At 44.3% G+C, this 20,764-nt stretch overlaps 1 protein-coding gene and 1 non-coding gene across 2 annotated transcripts in view; both read right to left on the bottom strand.

The window, feature by feature from the left end:
• Nucleotides 1-1,159: 1,159 nt before the first annotated feature.
• Nucleotides 1,160-20,764, bottom strand: part of CDH13 (cadherin 13) — a 1,257,603-nt gene continuing 1,237,998 nt past the window's right edge. Inside the window, exon 14 of the mRNA XM_060253738.1 lies at nucleotides 1,160-1,586. Within this exon, the coding sequence (XP_060109721.1) occupies nucleotides 1,579-1,586 (8 nt within the window). The 3' untranslated portion in view covers nucleotides 1,160-1,578. The remainder of the gene's footprint in view (nucleotides 1,587-20,764) is intronic.
• TRNAA-UGC (transfer RNA alanine (anticodon UGC)) lies at nucleotides 11,897-11,968 on the bottom strand. The gene has a single exon. It is a non-coding gene; the product is annotated as a tRNA-Ala (tRNA).

The raw sequence follows: 20,764 nt of genomic DNA, 5'->3' as shown, positions 1-20,764 counted from the left end.
ATTCACCATCCATTGGGGTTTCTGTTTTCCTGGTGAGGCCTGGGGACTGTTCTGGAGTTATTACAACTAATCTCCAGATGACAGAGATGAGTTTCCCTGGAGAAAATGGCGGCCTTGGAGGATGGATTCTATGGCATTATACCCTGCTGAGAGCCCTCTCCTTCCCAAACCCCGCTCTCCCCAAAGATTCACCCTCAAAAATCCTTTATTATGTAAAGACCACATTTAAATATATTGGAACTAGCTAGTTCAGGGGCGTCAAACTCATTTGTTATGAGGGCCAGATCTGACACAAATGAGACCTTGTCGGGCTGGACCATGTTTGTACCTATTTAAGATTAGATAGCAGAGATATATATTCTTTTTAAAGGGCACAAACACAACTAAAGATTTGTGTTTTTTTTAAAAAAAAAAACTTAAAACAAAACATGCTTAATACATTAGCACTTGTTGGTCTTAAAGGTGCCTTCTTTGTATTTTTCCCATGGGATCCAGGAAACTGGGCAAAGGAAGCTCTGGCTCTTTTCTTCTTCCCCAGGGGACGGGGGCGGGCTCAACCAATGGAGAAAATAGAGGTTTTGCTCTGTAGCTCCTGTGCGATTGAGCAGGCCTTGCACAGCAAGCTGAGATGCAAAAGGAAGCAAGAGAAAAGGAGAAGGAAGCAGACAAGAGCCAGTTGCTTGGGGGCCTGATTCAGCCCTGGGGCCGCATGTTTGACACCCCTGAGCTAGTTGTATTAAGAATCAGCAGGAACCTATTTTTTTCCCTACATTCCCCCCAAGACATGGCAAGTGTTCCTTTGGTTCGCCATTCACAGGCCTCTCAAAGAATACAACAGTTCTTAAAACAGGAAGGAGAGGGATGAGGGGAAAAAACAAAACAACAACAGCCTGGTGAACAATTATACCAAGGGTTAGAAAAACCTGCTAGAGAAAAATGGGTGCCACAAAAGTGGCTTTTTCTCACGGTGCCATCTTGGCACGCTCTCTTCTTTTGGTTAAACCGTTGTATGTGCAGCCTATACAATGGGTTTAGCTGTTACCGGGTATCTGTCGCCACGCCTCTGTGCTACTTTGCCCCCCTCCTTGACCACAAACCTAATGCCATACAAAAGCTAACCCTATTGTATATCTCTTCTCTCTCTATAAATATATATACATATACATACACTCATACATATACAAATACTAACCCACAGACAATTTTTTTTTTGTTTAAAACATTTGAATAGCAACAAGTCAACAGAGAAAGGGGGTGGAAATCGAGTCATTCTGTAACTCTGCTCCCGAAAGATCAAGTCCCGATGGCGCGATCTTCGAAACGGTCGGCTGCCGGCCGCGTCGGCCTTCCAGCGCGAATGAGGAATCCATTGGTAAAACCGGAGGGAGGCCAAAAGTTCGTCAAAGACAGTCGTGCAGCTAGGGCAGGCGGAGTGCGATTGCAGAGTATCCAAACCGGAGTGACGGAGACTTAGGAGTGAGGAGTTGGAAGTGTAAAAGGTGATCTTCGGACTGGGATGTGATTCCTTTGCTTGTCGCCAGGGCAACTTGGTAGACCAGCTTCAGAGGTCAGGAGTTCTTACAGACCTAAAGCGATAGGCAGGAGTTTGTTATTAGGAAACAGCTAGTGTGTGCCTTATATTATCACCCGTCCACCACCACCATGGGGTTTTTTTTTAGCAGGAACACACAGGAACACAGTTCTGGCTGGCTTGATATCAGGGTGTGTGTGGCCCAATAAGCAAATGAGTTCCTTCTGGTTTTTTTCTACAAAATCAATCTATCTATCTGTCTATCTGTCTATCTATCTATCTATCTATCTATCTATCTATCTATCTATCTATCTATCTATCTATCTATCTATCTATCTATCTATCTATCTATCTCTCTCTCTCTCTCTATCAATCAATCTATCTATCATCTCTCTCTTTCTATCTCTCTCTCTCTCTTTCTATCTATCATCTCTCTCTCTCTTTCTATCTCTCTATCATCTCTCTCTCTCTCTCTCTCTCTATCTATCATCTATCTATCTATCTATCTATCTGTCTGTCTGTCTGTCTGTCTGTCTGTCTGTCTGTCTGTCTGTCTATCTATCTATCTATCTCTCTCTCTATCAATCAATCTATCTATCATCTCTCTCTTTCTATCTCTCTCTCTCTCTTTCTATCTCTCTATCATCTCTCTCTCTCTTTCTATCTCTCTCTCTATCATCTCTCTCTCTCTCTCTCTCTCTATCTATCATCTATCTATCTATCTATCTATCTATCTATCTATCTATCTATCTATCTATCTATCTATCTATCTATCTATCTATCTAGAAATATGGTGTTGGAGGAAAGTTTTACAGATACAGTAGTCCAGGGGTGGAATTCTAGAAGGAGTTCCTTTGCATAGTGGACCACACACCCCTGATGTAGCCAATCCTCCAAGAGCTTATAAAAAGAGCCTTGTAAGCTCTTGGAGGATTGGCTACATCAGGGGTGTGGGGCCTAATATGCAAAAGAGTTCCTGCTAGAATTCCACCCCTGGATGCATTGACTACCATACCATACCAAACCTTAAATGGCATAACAGTTGCAAATAAAAATACACGGAATATAAAAATTTAAACATTGGAGATAGAATCAAAATGAAACTGAGCTTACAGATGCATTCATAAATCTGACGTGGTCAGATTTAAATTTAAGGATGTCATTGACTATATAACGGAAGCCACGGCCCTTGGTTTGCAAGGCCTCAGCAAAGCTGTTAACAAAGGGATGTTTGGAAGGGCATTAATTCATAGCGTTGCCGTTTGTTGGAAGCAACTTGATAGCACTTCACACACACACACACAACCCCAAACTATTTCTTCAATGCAGAACTGTCATGATGAAACCACAATTAATTACATTGTACATGATTAAGCCACTCCTATTCAATCATGTTCTAAAGTAATTATTCATGAAGGCTTAAGGAAGACAAAAGATCAAAGCCTGTGAAGTGGCCTACTTTCAGAAATCCACTACCAGAACTCCAGGTGAGAGGGAAAGCAAGGATGAAAAAGAGTCACTTTTCAAAAAGGTAGCGCAAGATGGGTAGCCATGTTAGTCTGTCTGTAGCAGCAGAAGAGAACAAGAGTCCAGCAGCGCCTTCAAGACTAACCAGGGCTTTTTCTGTAGCAGGAACTCCTTTGCATATTAGGCCACACCCCTCTTATGTAGTCAATCCTCCAAGAGCTTACAGGCCTCTTAGTACAGGGCCCACTGCAAGCTCCAGGGGGATTGGCTACATCGGGGAGGTGTGACCTAATATACAAAAGAGTTCCTGCTACAAGAAAAGCCCTGAGACTAACACAATTTGTGGCAGGGAAGGAGCTGTCTGAAGAAGTGAGCTGTGACTCACGAAAGTTCTTGCCTTGCCACAAATTTTATTAGTCTTGAAGTGCTACTGGGCTCTTGCTCTTTTCAAATAGGAAGAACAATTCGAAGTGCGGTCTCATTTGGAGTGCGAACAAATCGATGGTGCGGTCTCATCTGGAGTACTGTGTGCAGTTCTGGTCGCCGCACCTCAAAAAGGATATTATAGCATTGGAGAAAGTCCAGAAAAGGGCAACTGGAATGATTAAAGGGCTGGAACACTTTCCCTATGAAGAAAGGTTGAAACGCTTGGGATTCTATAGCTTGGAGAAACGTCGACTGCGGGGTGACATGATAGAGGTTTACAAGATAATGCATGGGATGGAGAAAGTAGAGAAAGAAGTCCTTTTCTCCCTTTCTCACAATACAAGAACTCGTGGGCATTCGATGAAATTGCTGAGCAGACAGGTTAAACGGATAAAAGGAAGTACTTCTTCACCCAAAGGGTGATTAACATGTGGAATTCACTGCCACAGGAGGTGGTGGCAGCCACAAGCATAGCCACCTTCAAGAGGGGTTAGATAAAAATATGGAGCAGAGGTCCATCAGTGGCTATTAGCCACAGTGTGTGTGTATATATAAAATTTTTTGCCACTGTGTGACACAGAGTGTTGGACTGGATGGGCCATTGGCCTGATCCAACATGGCTTCTCTTATGTTCTTATGTTATGTCCAGATTCCATTTACAATACAGTAACCTTTACTGGCATGATATTGAGCATGACAAGGAATCAATCCACCCATCAAATGGCAATTTGCAAATACATTAAGCGCCTTCTAGGCACTAAAAATAAAAAAAGGGCCTTGCGATTAGATATAGTATCGGGCCTTCTCAATAATGGCACCTTATTGGTGGAACCAGCTGCCGGAAGAGGTGCGGGCCCTGCGGGATCTAGGGCAATTCCGCAGGGCCTGTAAGACAGCCCTCTTCCGGCAGGCCTATGACATTAACTGACTATGAAAAATATCTTGGATGGAACAAAATGTAGCTATAGACCGCCGGTTTTATTCTATCTTGTTTTTATTAATTTATGGTTTAACTGTATTTTAAATGTTTTAAACTGAAGTGTTTGAATTATTATGTTGTAAGCCGCCCTGAGGCACTTAGGTGAGAAGGGCGGGGTATAAATCTTAACATAAATAAATAAATAAATAGTATCAAGAAAAAGAAAGAAAGAACTGACAGTTTTCAAAAATTAACGTCACAAGCTGGAGAAGCTGAAAAGAATTTGAAAAAAACAACCGACAAGACCATGAATTCCAAAATAAGGTGAAAGAAATACAACACCAATTTAACTTGTTAATTATGGAGGAGACGGAGATAAAATTGAGGTATGCCAGACAAAAAATTTTTGAGCGTGCCAACAAGCCTGGAAGGTGGTTGGCCTATAGGATGAAGAAGAAGATAGAAGATGATATTGGATTTATATCCCGCCCTCCACTCCGAAGAGTCTCAGAGCGGCTCACAATCTCCTTTATCTTCCTCCCCCACAACAGACACCCTGTGAGGTAGATGAAGATATTGGATTTATATCCCGCCCTCTACTCCAAAGAGTCCCAGAGCGGCTCACAATCTCCTTTCCCTTCCTCCCCCACAACAGACACCCTGTGAGGTGGGTGGGGCTGGAGAGGGCTCTCACAGCAGCTGCCCTTTCAAGGACAACCTCTGCCAGAGCTATGGCTGACCCAAGGCCATGCTAGCAGGTGCAAGTGGAGGAGTGGGAAATCAAACCCGGTTCTCCCAGATAAGAGTCCGCACACTTAACCGCTACACCAAACTGGCCAAAATAATAATTTCGGTCCTGAAAGATGAGAGTAATAAAGAGAAAGCTCAAAAACAAGAGATATGTCATATCGTGGAACAGTTCTATAAAAAATTATATGAAGCTAAGCAAGATCACAAAACAGATTTAGAAGATTGCATTAACCAAAATAATCTTAACAGATTTACAGAGGAACAGCAGAAAATTTTAAATGAACCAATAACAATAAGAGAACCTCGAGACATAACGGCATCCCAAAAGAATGGCAAAGCCCCAGGCCCAGATGGACTGCCTGCTGAATCCTACAAAGCCTATGAGGAGTCTTTTTGTTACCATTTAAGCGTCTCATTGAAAAGATTCAAGATGAGGGCCAAATACCAGCTTCATGGCAAGAAGCTACAATATCCTTCATTCCAAAAGAAGATGCAGATTTGAAAGATATTAAAAATTATCGCCCAATCTCTCTTTTAAACGTGGATTCTAAAATCTTTGCTACAAATTTTACTGCACAACGTTTGAAGAAAGTTCTACAGTCTACAATACATCCAGACCAGGCTGGATTCCCTCCTAGAAGATACTTGAAAGATAATGTCAGAACAGTCTGTAATATCTTGGAATATTATGAAACTCATCCAGAGAAACAACTGGCTCTAATTTGCTTGGATGCTGAGAAGGCCTTCGTTAACGTTCGTTGGCAATTTATGTTACAGCAGCTGAAAGGTATGGAGTGTGGTGAAAAAATGTTGAGAGCAGAAGAAGCAATATACTCTTTTTCAAAGAGCAAGGGTGACAGTGAACCGTGAATTAACAGATGCAATTAATATTCAAAAAAGGTACAAGACAAGGCTATCCACTGTCACCACTACCTTTTATTTTATCTCTAGAGATACTGAACAGCCAGATAAGAGAAGATACAAATATCAAGGGAGCAGTGATAAAAAGGTGAACAATACAAATTGAGAGCTTTTGCAGGTGACCTAGTTTTTATATTAGAGCAACCAATAGATTCAATAGACTGTCTTATAAACGAGATCACACAATTTGGTTACTGGGCAGGACTGAAGATCAATTACCACAAAACAAAGTTTTTGACAAAAAAAAAATATGACGACGGAACAAATCCAATCTCTTCAGCAAAAATCGGGGGTTTTGTATGGGAAAAGAATCAAATATCTAGGTGTACTTATCTCAAATAAGTGCAGCAATTTAAAAAACAGAACATTATCATAAACTACTTAAAGAAATTAAAAAAAGATTTGGAAAAATGGCATGACTTGAACTTATCCTTAATGGGAAGAATAGCCTCAATAAAGATGAATATCCTTCCAAGGTTATTATTTTTGTACCAAACTATTCCAGTATTTCTAAATAGTGGGGTTTTTTTCAAGAATTAAATAAGATGGTCTCCAAATATGTTTGGCAAGGCAAAAAACTTAGAGTCAACCTAAAGACATTGCAAGACTCCAAATTAAGAGCAGGTATGGGCCTTCCAGACTGGCAATTGTATTACAAAGCTGCTGTGCTTTTGTGGGTAAGCGATTGGATATTATTGAATGACAAGAGACAACTGTTGTTAGAGGGACATGATCTCACGATGGGGTGGCGCGCTTATCTATGGTATCAAAGACTTGAAGGGCATTCCTATTTTAAGAAACATTGGTTTCGGAAATCTTTGTATCATACGTGGTCATGGTTAAAAATGAGAATTTATCAAAAAAATTCCAAGATGGGTCTCCCCAGTGGAAGCATTTACTCATCCAAATCTTTTAAAGCCATATCAGAGTTATAGATATGATGACTTGTTAGGAAAAGATAATCAGCTGAAAACTAGAGAGGAGTTGGAAAATATGGACATTAAAATGAACTGGTGGTTGAGAATGCAAGTTAAATCTAGGTATGCCAAAGACAAGATGACAGGTTTCAACACAGAACAATACCCATTTGGCAAAATATTTCTAGGCACGCAAGAAAAGCTAATCTCTAAACTATATGCATATCTACTACAGATGAAGACGCAAGATGATGAAATTTTATGCCTGGCTAGACACTCAAGACTCTTCAGATTCTCTGGTGTGAACTTATAACTCCTTTTTTCCTGTACTCTGTCTCACAAGATTGCCTTTATTGGAATTGTCAGAATCAACAGATACCTTAACAAAAATGTTGATGATGCATAGTTTAGAGACAACAATATGTGACAATTTATGTATTTTAAGAAAGTATTGCAGATGTAGACTTACATTCTTTGAAAGTATTTTTTATGCAGAATAAGATTAATATGTACTCTTATTCCCTATCCTTTCTACTCCCTACCCCTAATTCCTTGAAACCAATAAAACTTTTTAAATTGAAATAAAAATTAAAAAAAAAAATTGCAACCGTTTCAATTACCAATTGGAAGACAATTTTGTATTTGTCAGGCTTCACTGCTTCCTCCCTCAAACAGGGGTCAATGAGTGTGGAGTGCAGGACAGAGTAAAAAGTACAGTTTAGGAACGCATGTTCTAAAGTTTCCATCTCTGGACATGCACAAGAGCACAATCTGTTGGCATAGGGAGTTTTATGGAATCTTCCAAGAAGTATCGCAGGTGGTAGCACATGGAACCTAGCTTGTGAATACGTTGTGCATTGCCAGAGGGCCTGTGACGGAAAGCAATGGGTTAACCATAAACTGAAGACGCACAGGGCTGCGTCAGGTGACCTGAGGGTGGGGGCAAAGTGCTCAGAGCTCTCAGGAGGGAAAAGAAGTGGAGAAAGAGAAGCTGCTGAGACAGTCAGTCGATCTTTGACAGAGTTGTGGCCTGTCAGAGGGGTCTGTCAGTGTTTGGGGCCTGACAGAGACTGAGAGGGTCAGTTCGTGCCTGACCGAGGCTGGGAGGACAGCTGATCCTGTGAAGGAGCTTGAGACAGCGGCGGGAGAGACTTCCAGAGGCTGCAAGCTTGACCAAAACCAGCCAAGACGGCTGTGTGTGTGTGAGTCAGTTAAGACCTGAACGGTCACAAACACCTAGAGACAACTCCGAAGATCTAGTGAGGTGGATGAGGGAGTGGATGTGGGTCTGAGACACCGAGAAGGGCTGAGAGAGAGAGACTCCAGTCGAGGGGTGAGACTAGACACATCAATCCCAAGAGGCCAGACCTTGGCTAGAGGGAGAGTGAGTTATAGGAAACTGTGAACTGTGTGACTGAGTAACCCAACAGAAAAGATAAAGTGAATGTAAAGCCTGAAACAACTGAACAACGTATTAGCCTGTGTAAATATCTCCCATATCCCCAAGTTAAGAACTTTGTGTTACAATAAATCTGTGGTTTATGTTAAAGTTCTCAAGAGCCTATATTTTGTGGGAAGAACAAACAAAGCTGCTGTGGTCCCATCAAATAAACAAGTAAAATACCCCGAAGAGACTGAAATAAAGAGATCCAGTGAGGCCGTGAGGCGGGCGCTGCTATAGGGCCGTTAGGCAGGTGAGATATTTAGCCCTATACCCAGGAAGTAAACCCCCCAATTTGTGGATTCCTGGATCCTTTCTCCTTCTGGTCAGGTTTATCTTTAATAACCACAGCTTGAAGAAAGTTTTTTTTTTTTTTTACTCTTTCCCAGAGATGGTTCAACAACCGCTGCGGGTTGCATTTATCGTGACCAGCCTTCAGCTTGGCTTTTGTCTGTCTCAAGTAATAATACGGACAGTGAAGCAATTTTCTCTTGAAAGCCACTTAAATACAAGTTTAAACAGCTGTAATCATCTTGGCCGGCAGACTTGGCCGGCAGATATTAAAGACCGGGCCTTTCTTTCCAATACATTTTTCTACATGCAAAATGGGAAGTTTACTCTGGATTAGCGACTCAGAGAAGGACGGGACACAAATACTGGCCCTGTTCACACAGCGTGTTGAGTCCATGTTAAACTGACCTGGTTCTGTTCCAAATATTTTTGTTCCAGATATTATTGATCAGACTGCCATACTGCAATTCGAATCACTCCACGGTGAAACCGTCTTCTGCTGCCCACACGATGGCACCATGCAGTTTTTTCTCCTTGTTTATGCACATCGTGCACATGTGCAATTTACACACACACGCACAATATACACGCATGCGTGCATTATGCACACGTGAGCATATGTGCATAGGTTAAAACATTATGTGGTTATGCAGCTATGCGCATATCGCTAAGTAGTAAAAAGAAAATGGTGACTGTAAACTGGATGTTTGAGGCACCTTTTGCTCCGGGACAGCCTTCAGACATCCAGAAGTTGGTAGAGAACTATCCAGACAGGGAAACTATGAGGTAAAACCGGAGAACTCAGAAAACACTGCAGAGGAGCAGGTAACAAAACGCTCCGGTTCTGAGAAGGATTTTTTTGGGGGGGCTACTACGAGTTAATACTGGGAGGCAGATATTGCTGTCTGATCAGCCACTTTTAATCCGGTATGAAACAGCAGCGACAACCGATTATACTGTGCATCTGAACAGCCCCATTGTTTGTCAGCGCAGGAGAGGGAAGAGGAAAGAACAGTCGTTTACACCTCTGGTGGCTCCAGATTCCAGTTTAGCAAACCAGATCCATGGCAGACCCATGTATGGCAGGAGGGCTGGGGAGGTGGGGGTCCCCCACTGGCAAGCCCCTTCCACTGATCAGTTGGCCGACGGAAGGGAGGAACTTACCTCGAGAAAAGGGAGATCCATCTGATGTGCAGCAACATGTCTGTGATGCTCTGTATTCTTGATGCTTGGGAGGCGCAGCAGTGGGAGGGCTTCTGGTGTTCTGGCCCCACTGATGGACCTCCTGATGGCACCTGGTTTTTTTGGTCACTATGTAGTACAGAGTGTTGGACTGGATGGGCCACTGGCCTGATCCAACATGGTTTCTCTTATGTTCTTCTGTGACACAGTGTTGGACTGGATGGACCACTGGCCTGATCCAACATGGCTTCTCTTATGTTCTTCTGTGACACAGAGTGTTGGACTGGATGGGCCATTGGCCTGATCCAACATGGCTTCTCTTCTGTTCTTCTGTGACACAGAGTGTTGGACTGGATGGGCCACTGGCCTGATCCAACATGGCTTCTCTTATGTTCTTCTGTGACACAGAGTGTTGGACTGGATGGGCCATTGACCTGACCCAACATGGCTTCTCTTATGTTCTTCTGTGACACAGAGTGTTGGACTGGATGGGCCATTGGCCTGATCCAGCATGGCTTCTCTTATGGTCTTATGTCTACATCACTGCTCCCGTGACCTAGAAGTGATGTCATCATGTCTGGGTCATCAGGTCAGCACTCTTGTTATTTGGGCAGAATATGGTAGAAGCTAAATTGGCATAGAGTTTTTGCCCAAATAACAGAGTACTGCCCCTGACATCCCAGATGATGTCACTTCTGTTGCACAGGGTCAGTGATGTAGACACACACATTGCTGCACATCGTATAGGTCTCCCTGCTGTTCCTGGGAAGTCCTCCCCAACCCCTGCCAGTTACCAGGAGGGACCTGGCAATTCTCTATGAAAAAAGGGGGAGACCTGGGTTACATTCTTATCATCTCCAACAGAAAGGTCTTTGGTAGCAGGAGCTGGCAAGACCAGAGGCCTTGGAGAGCTGTTGCCAATCTGAGAAGAAGAAGAAGAAGAAGAAGAAGAAGAAGAAGAAGAAGAAGAAGAAGAAGAAGAAGAAGAAAAGGAGGAGGAAGAGGAGAGGAGATTGGATTTATACCCCACCCATCACTTCCTGAAGGAAATCTCAGAGCGACGTTCAAACTCCTTTTCCTTCCCCTCCCCACAACAGACATCCTGTGAAGTGGGGCTGAGAGCTCTGAGATAACTGCTCTTTCTAGAACAGCTCTGAGAGAGTTACGACTGACCCAAGGTCCCTCCAGCAGCTGCAAGTAGAGGAGTGGGGAATCAAACCCAGTTCTCCCAGATACGAGTCTGCGCACTTCACCACCACACCCAACTGGCTCTTCCAACCACCCTTTCAAGGACAACCTCTGCCAGAGCTATGGCTGACCCAAGGCCATTCCAGCAGCTGCAAGTGGAGGAGTGGGGAATCAAACCCGGTTCTCCCAGATAAGAGTCCACACACTTAACCACTACACCAAACTGGCTCTTCCAACCACCCTTTCAAGGACAACCTCTGCCAGAGCTATGGCTGACCCAAGGCCATTCCAGCAGGTGTAAGTGGAGGAGTGGGGAATCAAACCCGGTTCTCCCAGATAAGAGTCCACACACTTAACCACTACATCAAACTGGCTCTTCCAACCACCCTTTCAAAGACAACCTCTGCCAGAGCTATGGCTGACCCAAGGCCATTCCAGCAGCTGCAAGTGGAGGAGTGGGGAATCAACCCCGGTTCTCCCAGTTAAGAGTTTGAGCGTTTAACCACTATATCAAACTGGCCAGACAGACCCAGATAGATGGCTCTAGAGCAGGGGTGGCCAACAGTAGCTCTCCAGATGCTTTTTGCTTACAACTCCCATCAGTCCCAGCCAGCATGGCCATTGGCCGGGGCTGATGGGAGTTGTAGGTAAAAAACATCTGGAGAGCTACCGTTGGCCACCTGTGCTCTAGAGTTTTGACTCAGCATAAGACAGCTTTGGCTGGTGTATCAGCTGCATTCATTCCTGGTATTGTATCAGACCATTGATCCATCAAGGTCAGTATTGTTGGTTCAGACTGGTTGTGGCTCTCCAGGGTCTAAGGTGGAGGTCTTTCACATCACCTACTACCTGGTCCTTCTAACTGGAGATGCCGGGGATTGAACCCAGGACCTTCTGCGTGCAAAGCAGAGGCTCTTCTACTAAGCCACAGCCCCACCCTTTTTAGCATGCAAATAAAATCAAAAAGGATATTATAGCATTGGAGAAAGTTCAGAAAAGGGCAACTAAAATGATTAAAGGGCTGGAACACCTTCCCTATGAAGAAAGGTTGAAACGCTTAGGGCTCTTTAGCTTGGAGAAACGTCGACTGAGGGGTGACATGATAGAAGTTTACAAGATAATGCATGGGATGGAGAAAGTAGAGAAAGAAGTACTTTTCTCCCTTTCTCACAATACAAGAACTCGTGGGCATTCGATGAAATTGCTGAGCAGACAGGTTAAAACGGATAAAAGGAAGTACTTTTTCACCCAAAGGGTGATTAACATGTGGAATTCACTGCCACAGGAGGTGGTGGCGTCCACAAGCATAGCCACCTTCAAGAAGGGGTTAGATAAAAATATGGAGCAGAGGTCCATCAGTGGCTATTAGCCACAGTGTGTGTGTGTGTGTGTGTGTGTGTATATATATATATATTTGGCCGCTGTGTGACACAGAATGTTGGACTGGATGGGCCATTGGCCTGATCTAACATGGCTTCTCTTATGTTCTTATGTTCTTAAGCCATGGGATTGAGTTTCCATTGCTAAGAGCCACAACGTCTTTGCATATGCCATTGAACTCGAAAAGATGCTGTGGAAGCCGTATTCGAGACTTTGTTTGCTAGACAGTTACCGCTATTTGTTTTTAAATAATTTGTTTGTTTCCCTTCCGGGCAAATTGGCTTTTCATACAGAATCAGATAAAGCAGATGAAAGCATTTGTTTTGTTAATATCGTTGTGCTGTTACTCAAATAAAATTTGATGTTGATTTCACTAACGAGGAGATTGTGACAAGATCTGCAAATATGTAAACTATTGTGCCCTGCCCTACAAATAGGCATTGCTGAATAAACTTTTCTTTGGAAGGGGCAGGGAGAGGCGGCGGCTGAGAAAGGATAGGATCACCATCTTCAAGTACTTGAAGGGCTGTCCTATAGAGGAGGGTGTGGGATTGCTTTCTGTGGCCCCGGAAGGTAGGACCAGAACCAACGGGTTGAAATTAAATCAAAAGAGTTTCCGGCTCAACATTAGGAAGAACTTCCTGACCATTAGAGCGATTCCTCAGTGGAACAGGTTTCCTCAGGAGGTGGTGGGCTCTCCTTCCTTGGAGGTTTTTAAACAGAGGCTCAATGGCCATCTGACAGCAATGAAGATCCTGTGAATTTAGGCTCTCCTTCCTTGGAGGTTTTTAAGCAGAGGCTAGATGGCCATCTGACAGCAATGAAGATCCTGTGAATTTAGGCTCTCCTTCCTTGGAGGTTTTTAAGGAGAGGCTAAATGGCCTTCTGATAGCAATGAAGATCCTGTGAATTTAGGCTCTCCTTCCTTGGAGGTTTTTAAACAGAGGCTAGATGGCCATCTGACAGCAATGAAGATCCTGTGAATTTAGGCTCTCCTTCCTTGGAGGTTTTTAAGCAGAGGCTAGATGGCCTTCTGACAGCAATGAAGATCCTGTGAATTTAGGCTCTCCTTCCTTGGAGGTTTTTAAGGAGAGGCTAAATGGCCTTCTGACAGCAATGAAGATCCTGTGAATTTAGGCTCTCCTTCCTTGGAGGTTTTTAAACAGAGGCCAGATGGCCATCTGACAGCAATGAAGATCCTGTGAATTTGGGGTAGGTGTTTGTGGGTTTCCTGCATTGTGCGGGGGGTTGAACTGGATGACCCCGGAGGTACCTTCCAACTCTATGATTCTGTGATACCACCCAGTCCTCACACTCAGCTAGCGACATTGTCGAATCCCAGTTTTTACAACTGCAGTTTTCATAGACTGACATCCAATATTTCACTCTGTTCCTTGGCAGATTATGTACATACAGAACTGCTGTCAAACCCAGCATGGGGCTCTCAAGGCAAGTGAGAAATGGTTATTTGCCATTGCCTTCCTCTACGGAGTCTTCCTTGGTCATCTCCCATCCAAATACCAACCCCAGCAAATTTGAAGACAAGTGAGGAGTAGAGGTGGTGTGCCATTGCCTTCTTCTGCAGGGTATTCCTTGGTGGTCTCCCATCCAAATACCGGCCTCAGTAAGGGGCTTTCGAGGCCAGTGAGAAGCCTTCCTCTGCAGAGTCTTCCTTGGTGGGCACCATTCAAACACTGGCCCTGTTTAACTTCCAGGATCTGATGGGATCAGGCTGCACCTGAGCGCCTTCCCTCCCTGAGCAAGTATGATAGCACTATCTGTACTATCTGCACATAAGAACGTAAGAGAAGACATCTTGGATCAGGGCAACGGCTCATCCAGTCCAGCACTCTGTGTCACACAGTGTCCCAAAAAACCCAGGCACCATCAGGAGGTCCACCAGTGGGGCCAGGACACTAGAAGCCCTCCCATTGTGCCCCCCTCACGCACCAAGAATACAGACAGAGAGCTGCCCCAGACAGAGAGCTCATTTTTCATCCTGGTAACTTTTTGGGAAAAAGTTGAAAGCAGCAAGAAAAGAGAGCCACGGTGGTTCCTTGTGGATCACCCAAAAGAAGTGCAGAATCTTTATGATTAGAATGTTTTCTTCTTCATAAGAGGCCATCTCTTCCACAAGGAGAGTGTATGAACAACAGATAACTTAGCTGAAGGAGTTTTTTTAAAAAAAGTTTTATTTGATTCAATGTGGGCAAAGCCCCTTTGTCCCTTGAAAATGCACCTGTAGTTTAACAGCCGCGCAAGTTAATATGTGATAATTTAGTTAGTAAGGATAGATGTTTCGAGTCTGCTCACTCAATTTCTTTCCGGGGGAAAGCCCAAATTGCCCTCTTGGTGGATATCACTGAATTAATTTCAGATGATTAAAAAACCCGCAGACCTCCAGCATTACATTTGGTGAAACCTAAATGCTATTGACCAAGAGGATGGAAAATGGATCAGAATTATGGTGCTAACAAGGCAGTCTGGAAGATTCAAGTAAATTTTTCACATCCGTTTCTCCCCTAAAGCAAGGCAACGCAGACCAAATTGGTGTGACTATTTCTCACTCCCATAATGCCTTGCAAGCCATCAGCCATGGCTCTCTTCCTTTGTGCCTGCCTGCCTCTGATAGCTCCACACCTGGAGTGACTTAAAAGTAAATGTTCAATGTGAACGGCTTTGCTTCATCAGACGACTTAGGGTCCATCTCCTTGTGAACTCTGGACACAAACTTCTGGGGTGATTCCCTTCACAAATCCCTTTCCAATGAACACGCGCAATGAAGGAGCCATTCAGAATTTGAACCTCATGTATCTGAAGTCCCACCTCCTTCCACAGGTGCCTGTGTCCCAACTACAATCATCAGAGAACTTGTAGGGGTGCCAACCTTCAGGTGGAACCTGGGGATCTCTCAGAATAACAGCTTACCTCCAGACTACAGAGATCAATTTCCCTGGAGAAAATGGATGCTTTGGAGAGTGGAGCTGTAGGACATTGTATCCCACTAACGTGCCTGTCCTCCCAGGGTTCCTTCCTCAAATCTCCAGGAGTTTCTACCTGAACCTGGCAACCCTACCTCATTATCCTCTGCTGGTGGCCAGGAAGAACGTGAAATTCTAGGGAGCCATTTGTTGGTGATTCCACCCCTTGGGTTGTCCATAATCCGGGCCTTCTCCATCATGGCTATGGTGCTGTGGAATGGGGTCTCTGAAGAAATAAGGGGGAGGGCCTTTTGAGAGAGTTTGAATGATGGATGTCTTTTGGGGAATAGAGGGATTTGGGGCTTGAACATAGAGTTGCCAGTTTTCACCCTGATGTTTCTTCTATTATAATTTTGCTTAAACTCAAAGAGCCCCCTTCTTTTCTACAGTTTCCAGGTGGTGGCTGAGAGCCAATTTGGTGCAGTGGTTGAGTGCGTGGACTCTTATCTGGGAGAACTGAGTTTGATTCCCCACTCCTCCACATGCACCTGCTGATGTGACCTTGGTTCAGCCACAAGTTCTCTTAGGCTGTAAAACAGTTCTTGGAGAGCTCTGTCAGCCTTGCCTACCTCACAGGTTGTCTGTTGTGGGGAGGGGAAGGAGATTGTAAGCTGCTCTGAGGCACCTTTGAAGGGCAGGGTATAAATCCAATCTCCTCTCCTCCTCCTCTTCTTCTTCCATTTTTGAGTGAATATGGCTCCCAACAACTTCTCCTTTCCTTTCCTTTCCTTTCCTTTCCTTTCCTTTCCTTTCCTTTATTTGTTAGCTTATTTGACCAATGGTCTTCAGCTCAGCTTAATAAACAGGACATTGAATAAAACTGCAAACAAAGGCAAATTTACAGAAACCACATTCCACAACAATTTAAAAATCAAGTTAAAATAAAAAATGACATAGCATTGTTATTAAAATTACATAGCACTGTTATAGCATGTTATTAAATTCATGAAACCCCTCAGAATTCAAAATTTTATTATAAATTTATCATGCATAATATTGATGAGGACAGTTTCAGGAACGTTTTAAGGAAAGCATTATTGACAGGTGGTCAACTTCTCTGTTGACCAGGGCTTTTTTTTAATATAGCAGAAACTCCTTTGCATATTAGGTGACATCCCACTGCTGTAGCCAATCCTCCAAGAGTTTGCGGGGCTCTTCGTACAGGGCCTACTGTAAGCTCCAGAAGGACTGGCTACATCAGGGGGATGTGGCCTAATATGCAAAGGACTTGCTGCTACAAAAAAAGGCCTGCTGTTGACTATTCAGTAGATTTCAAGGGAGTGGGCATACCTACTACTGACCTTAACCAATTTTTTTCTGCACTTCTAGAGGATAAACATTTTTTTTCTCCTTGTCTTCTTTTATAAAATTTTAATAAAATTGATGAGATTAAAAACATTTCATCCCAGCCCTTCTGATCTTCATTCCTTGAGTTGTTGAAGATGATGAAGAAGACGATATTGGATTTATATCCTGCCCTCCACTCCGAAGAGTCAAAGAGCGGCTCACAATCTCCTTTACCTTCCTCCCCCACAACAGACACCCTGTGAGGTAGATGAAGATACTGCATTTTTTTCCCGCCCTCTACTCAGAGTCTCAGAATGGCTCACAATCTCCTTTCCCTTCCTCCCCCACAACAGACATCCTGTGAGGTAGATGAAGATATTGGATTTATATCCTGCCCTCCACTCCGAAGAGTCTCAGAGCGGGTCACAATCTCCTTTACCTTCCTCCCCCACAACAGACACCCTGTGAGGTAGATGAAGATACTGGATTTATATCCCGCCCTCCACTCAGAGTTTCAGAGCGGCTCACAATCTCATTTCCCTTCCTACCCCAAAACAGACACCCTGTGAGGTGGGTGGGGCTAAGAGAGCTCTCACAGCAGCTGCCCTTTCAAGGACAACCTCTGCCAGGGCTATGGCTAACCCAAGGCCATTCCAGCATCTGCAAGTGGAGGAGTGGGGAATCAAACCCGGTTCTCCCAGATAAGAGTCCACGCACTTAACCACTACACCAAACTGGCTGCCACCATTTTGGGGAAAAAAAGCAGAGAGAACTAGTAATGGCTATACGATGTGGACAAAAACACGAGTCACTTTCTACTTCAACATTTCTAGTGTATAATGGTGCATCTAGTTAGCTCCAGTCACTGGAGTAGAAATATTTTCAAGGTCTTGCATTACGAGGGGGAAATGCACCCTGTAGTTATAATTTTTTATGTCTTCATATCTGAAGTGACGCTATTAGATTACAGCTGCAGCTCCAGCGGATTCATAAAAAACCAATGTCAACATTTAGCTTTATGGGGCGCAATCACAGCAAACACTTAAACAACTGGCTAAGATCAATCCCGGCAAGGACAAAGTTGAACACGCCAACGGGTGCTCATCAAATCTCAGCGGCGCATTCATCAAAGACATTTTTTTCTTCCCAGGGAAAAGATAGCTTAAATAAACACAGAACCAGAGATGAGAGGCTCACGGATGACCAGGTTCCTTAACAAAAGCAAGGATCTGACCTAGAACATCTTGTCAAGAAACCCGAGTTGGACAAACATCACTCATACCTTACTTGTTCCATAGTTAGGGTTTGTAGAATCTTTCGGGCTCAAGTGCCGTGTACTACTGAAGAAAGTTTTTCTTCCAGACGTTTCGTTCTCAGCTGCTGAGAACATCCTCAGTGGTGTTGCAGCCGGAGCAGACGCTCTGACCTTCTTGGCTGCTGTGCATTGAGTGGGGCCAGGGCTGCTGGAGAGCTGCTATTTCTAGGCTGGAGGGGGTGTGGTGAAAGGGCAATTGGTTTGTGGATGTGCCCATTGTTTGGTGGGGCTTCCTGGAAGGGTGGTGATAAGGAAACTGGCTGTTGAATGTGACCATTGTTCTGTGTTAATTGCTGGGAGGGTTGGAAGGGGTGTGAAGATAAGGAAGATGGTTGTTGACTGTGCTGATTGTTCTGTGGAATGTGCTGGTTGTTTTCACCACACCCCCTCCAGCCTAGAAATAGCAGCTCTCCAGCAGGCCTGGCCCCACTCAATGCACAGCAGCCAAGAAGGTCAGAGCGCCTGCTCCGGCTGCAACGCCACTGAGGATGTTCTCCGCTGCTGAGAACAAAACGTCTGGAAGGAAAACTTTCTCCAGTAGAACACGGCACTTGAGCCCGAAAGATTCTACAAACCCTAAGGATGATGCCAGCCGTGAAAACCTGAAATCTTTGTTCCATAGTTTCGCTGCATCAAGCGTCCAAATAATGTTCCACTGTGCGTTTCTGTGAATTTAATCAGTGGGGGCATATATAAGACGTGGTCTGACCTAGATAGCCCAGGCTAGCCTGATCTCATCAGGTCTCAGAAGTTAAGGAGCTGGGTCTTGGATGGGAGACCACCAAGGAAAACCAGGGTCACTAGGCAGAGACAGGCAGTGGCAAACACAGGGGTGGGATTCTAGCAGGAGCTTCTTTGCATATTAGGTCACGCCCTCCTGATGTAGCCAATCTTCCAAGAGCTTACAAAAAAGAGCCTTGTAAGCTCTTGGAGGATTGGCTGCTTCAGGGGTGCGTGGCCTAATATGCAAAGGAGCTCCTTACGGAATTGTTCCCCTGCCTGCAGCTCTGCGGAAGTGCACTTCTTGCCTTTGAATTATTTGGAAATTTGGTCTTTGGGAACATTTTGTCCCATGACATCACATCAATAAAAGTGACGCGAGACTTGGCATGGCCACCAGCGGCTTGTTCAGATACTGCACTGGGGGATCCAGTTAGCCAATCAGGAAGTGGAAAGGCAAAAAAAAAAAAAAATTCTTCAGAACACTGCGACCTTTGCGGCTAATCAAAACGCAGCCAATGAACAGCTTCATTTGGGGGCACTGCAATTCAGAATGATGAAATCCCACCGAAGACAAGGAGATAAATTGGGTGAGATAAAAAATGGATAAACTTGAGAGGACAAAATTGTGATTTTCTGCGGCCTCCCTGCCAGCCGTGGAACAGCCAAAATTTGTCAAGTAGATTATCTTTGGTGAGTTATTGGGTGGTTTTAGCAACAGGCTGTTTTAAAACAATTCGGAAAATGACTCCACAATCATACGTCTGACATTAATAAGCCGCCCAGAAAAGAAACACAGTCTATTACAAACCAGTAATTTAGCTCTGTCAAAACGAGGGAATATTAAACATTTTTTCCTCCCTTGAATATACTCCATGGAAGCCTTTGAGGTTTAATCTTTCCAAATGCCGCTTTCACCTCTGACAAACGGGAGAGAGGGAAAAGAACTGTGTTGTCACTGTGCTTCCAAAAGATAAAGCACTTGCGGGTTAGGAATACACTTATCTTTCACATTTATATTCACTGTTTTTATATATAGATATATGGATCTAGGCATAAAACCAGACGTGTTGTTGGATGGAAAAAATCACAAAACCGCAACCGGCTTATTTTGGCCATGTCATGCGGAAGAACTCACTACAAAAAGCAAATGCGCTTGGACCGATTAGCGGCAAAAGGAAACCAGGCAGCCCAAGAACATGGTGGCTAGACACGATAAAAGTCAAGACCAGCCTGAGCATGGAACAACTCAAAGAAACAGTACAAGATTGGATAGCGTGGAGAGAGCTGGCCCACAGAATCACCAAGAGTTGGACATGACTGAACGGTTAACAATAGGGTTGCCAAGTGCCTTTGCAGATGCGGTGGCGTCATCGCACCTGGGACGGTGCACTGGTGACGCTCTAGGACTCATGATAAAAATCTATGGTACCGTAGAGTTTTACTGTGATTCCTAGAGCATCACAATGGAAATGCTCTAGGATTCATGGTAAAACTCTGTAGTATCAAAGAGTTTTTCGCACAAGCCCTAGAGCGTCCCCGGTTGACATCCCCCATGCGATGACATCACTTCCGGGTGATGTCATAGCACCAGGGATTGCACGTGCAAATTGGGCTCTTTGAGGGCAGGGATCCCCATGGTAGCCTGCTCCCTAATGGCACGTTGGAGCCCTCCCTGGTAGGAGCATGGCAGCACTAGTTAACAACAACAACCATCTTTGAAACATAAGAACACTTCATGTTTGGGGTGTGTGTGTCTGATTACTGGTGATCCTCCCCTCTTCTTCCACTGCATGCCACTGAGAACCCACAAGAAGAGCTTTCAAAATGATGACCCCAAAGGGAAAAGCAAGTGGGGAGAACAATCCATGACGTTATGGAACCCGAGGCGGATATCCCCCTCAAGTTATTAAAAATGATGGACCATGATCCACCAGAAAATTCTCCTGCAAAAGCCACATTGAAACGAACAGGGGGTTTGCATCGTCGCAGGATGCTATCCTCTTTGACAGAGGAACTCTGAAATAAGGTCGGATAATCTAGCCACC

The sequence above is a fragment of the Heteronotia binoei genome, chromosome 14 (genome assembly GCF_032191835.1).
Source record: "Heteronotia binoei isolate CCM8104 ecotype False Entrance Well chromosome 14, APGP_CSIRO_Hbin_v1, whole genome shotgun sequence".
Lineage (NCBI taxonomy): Eukaryota > Metazoa > Chordata > Lepidosauria > Squamata > Gekkonidae > Heteronotia > Heteronotia binoei.
This window is presented reverse-complemented; position numbering and strand designations above follow the sequence as displayed.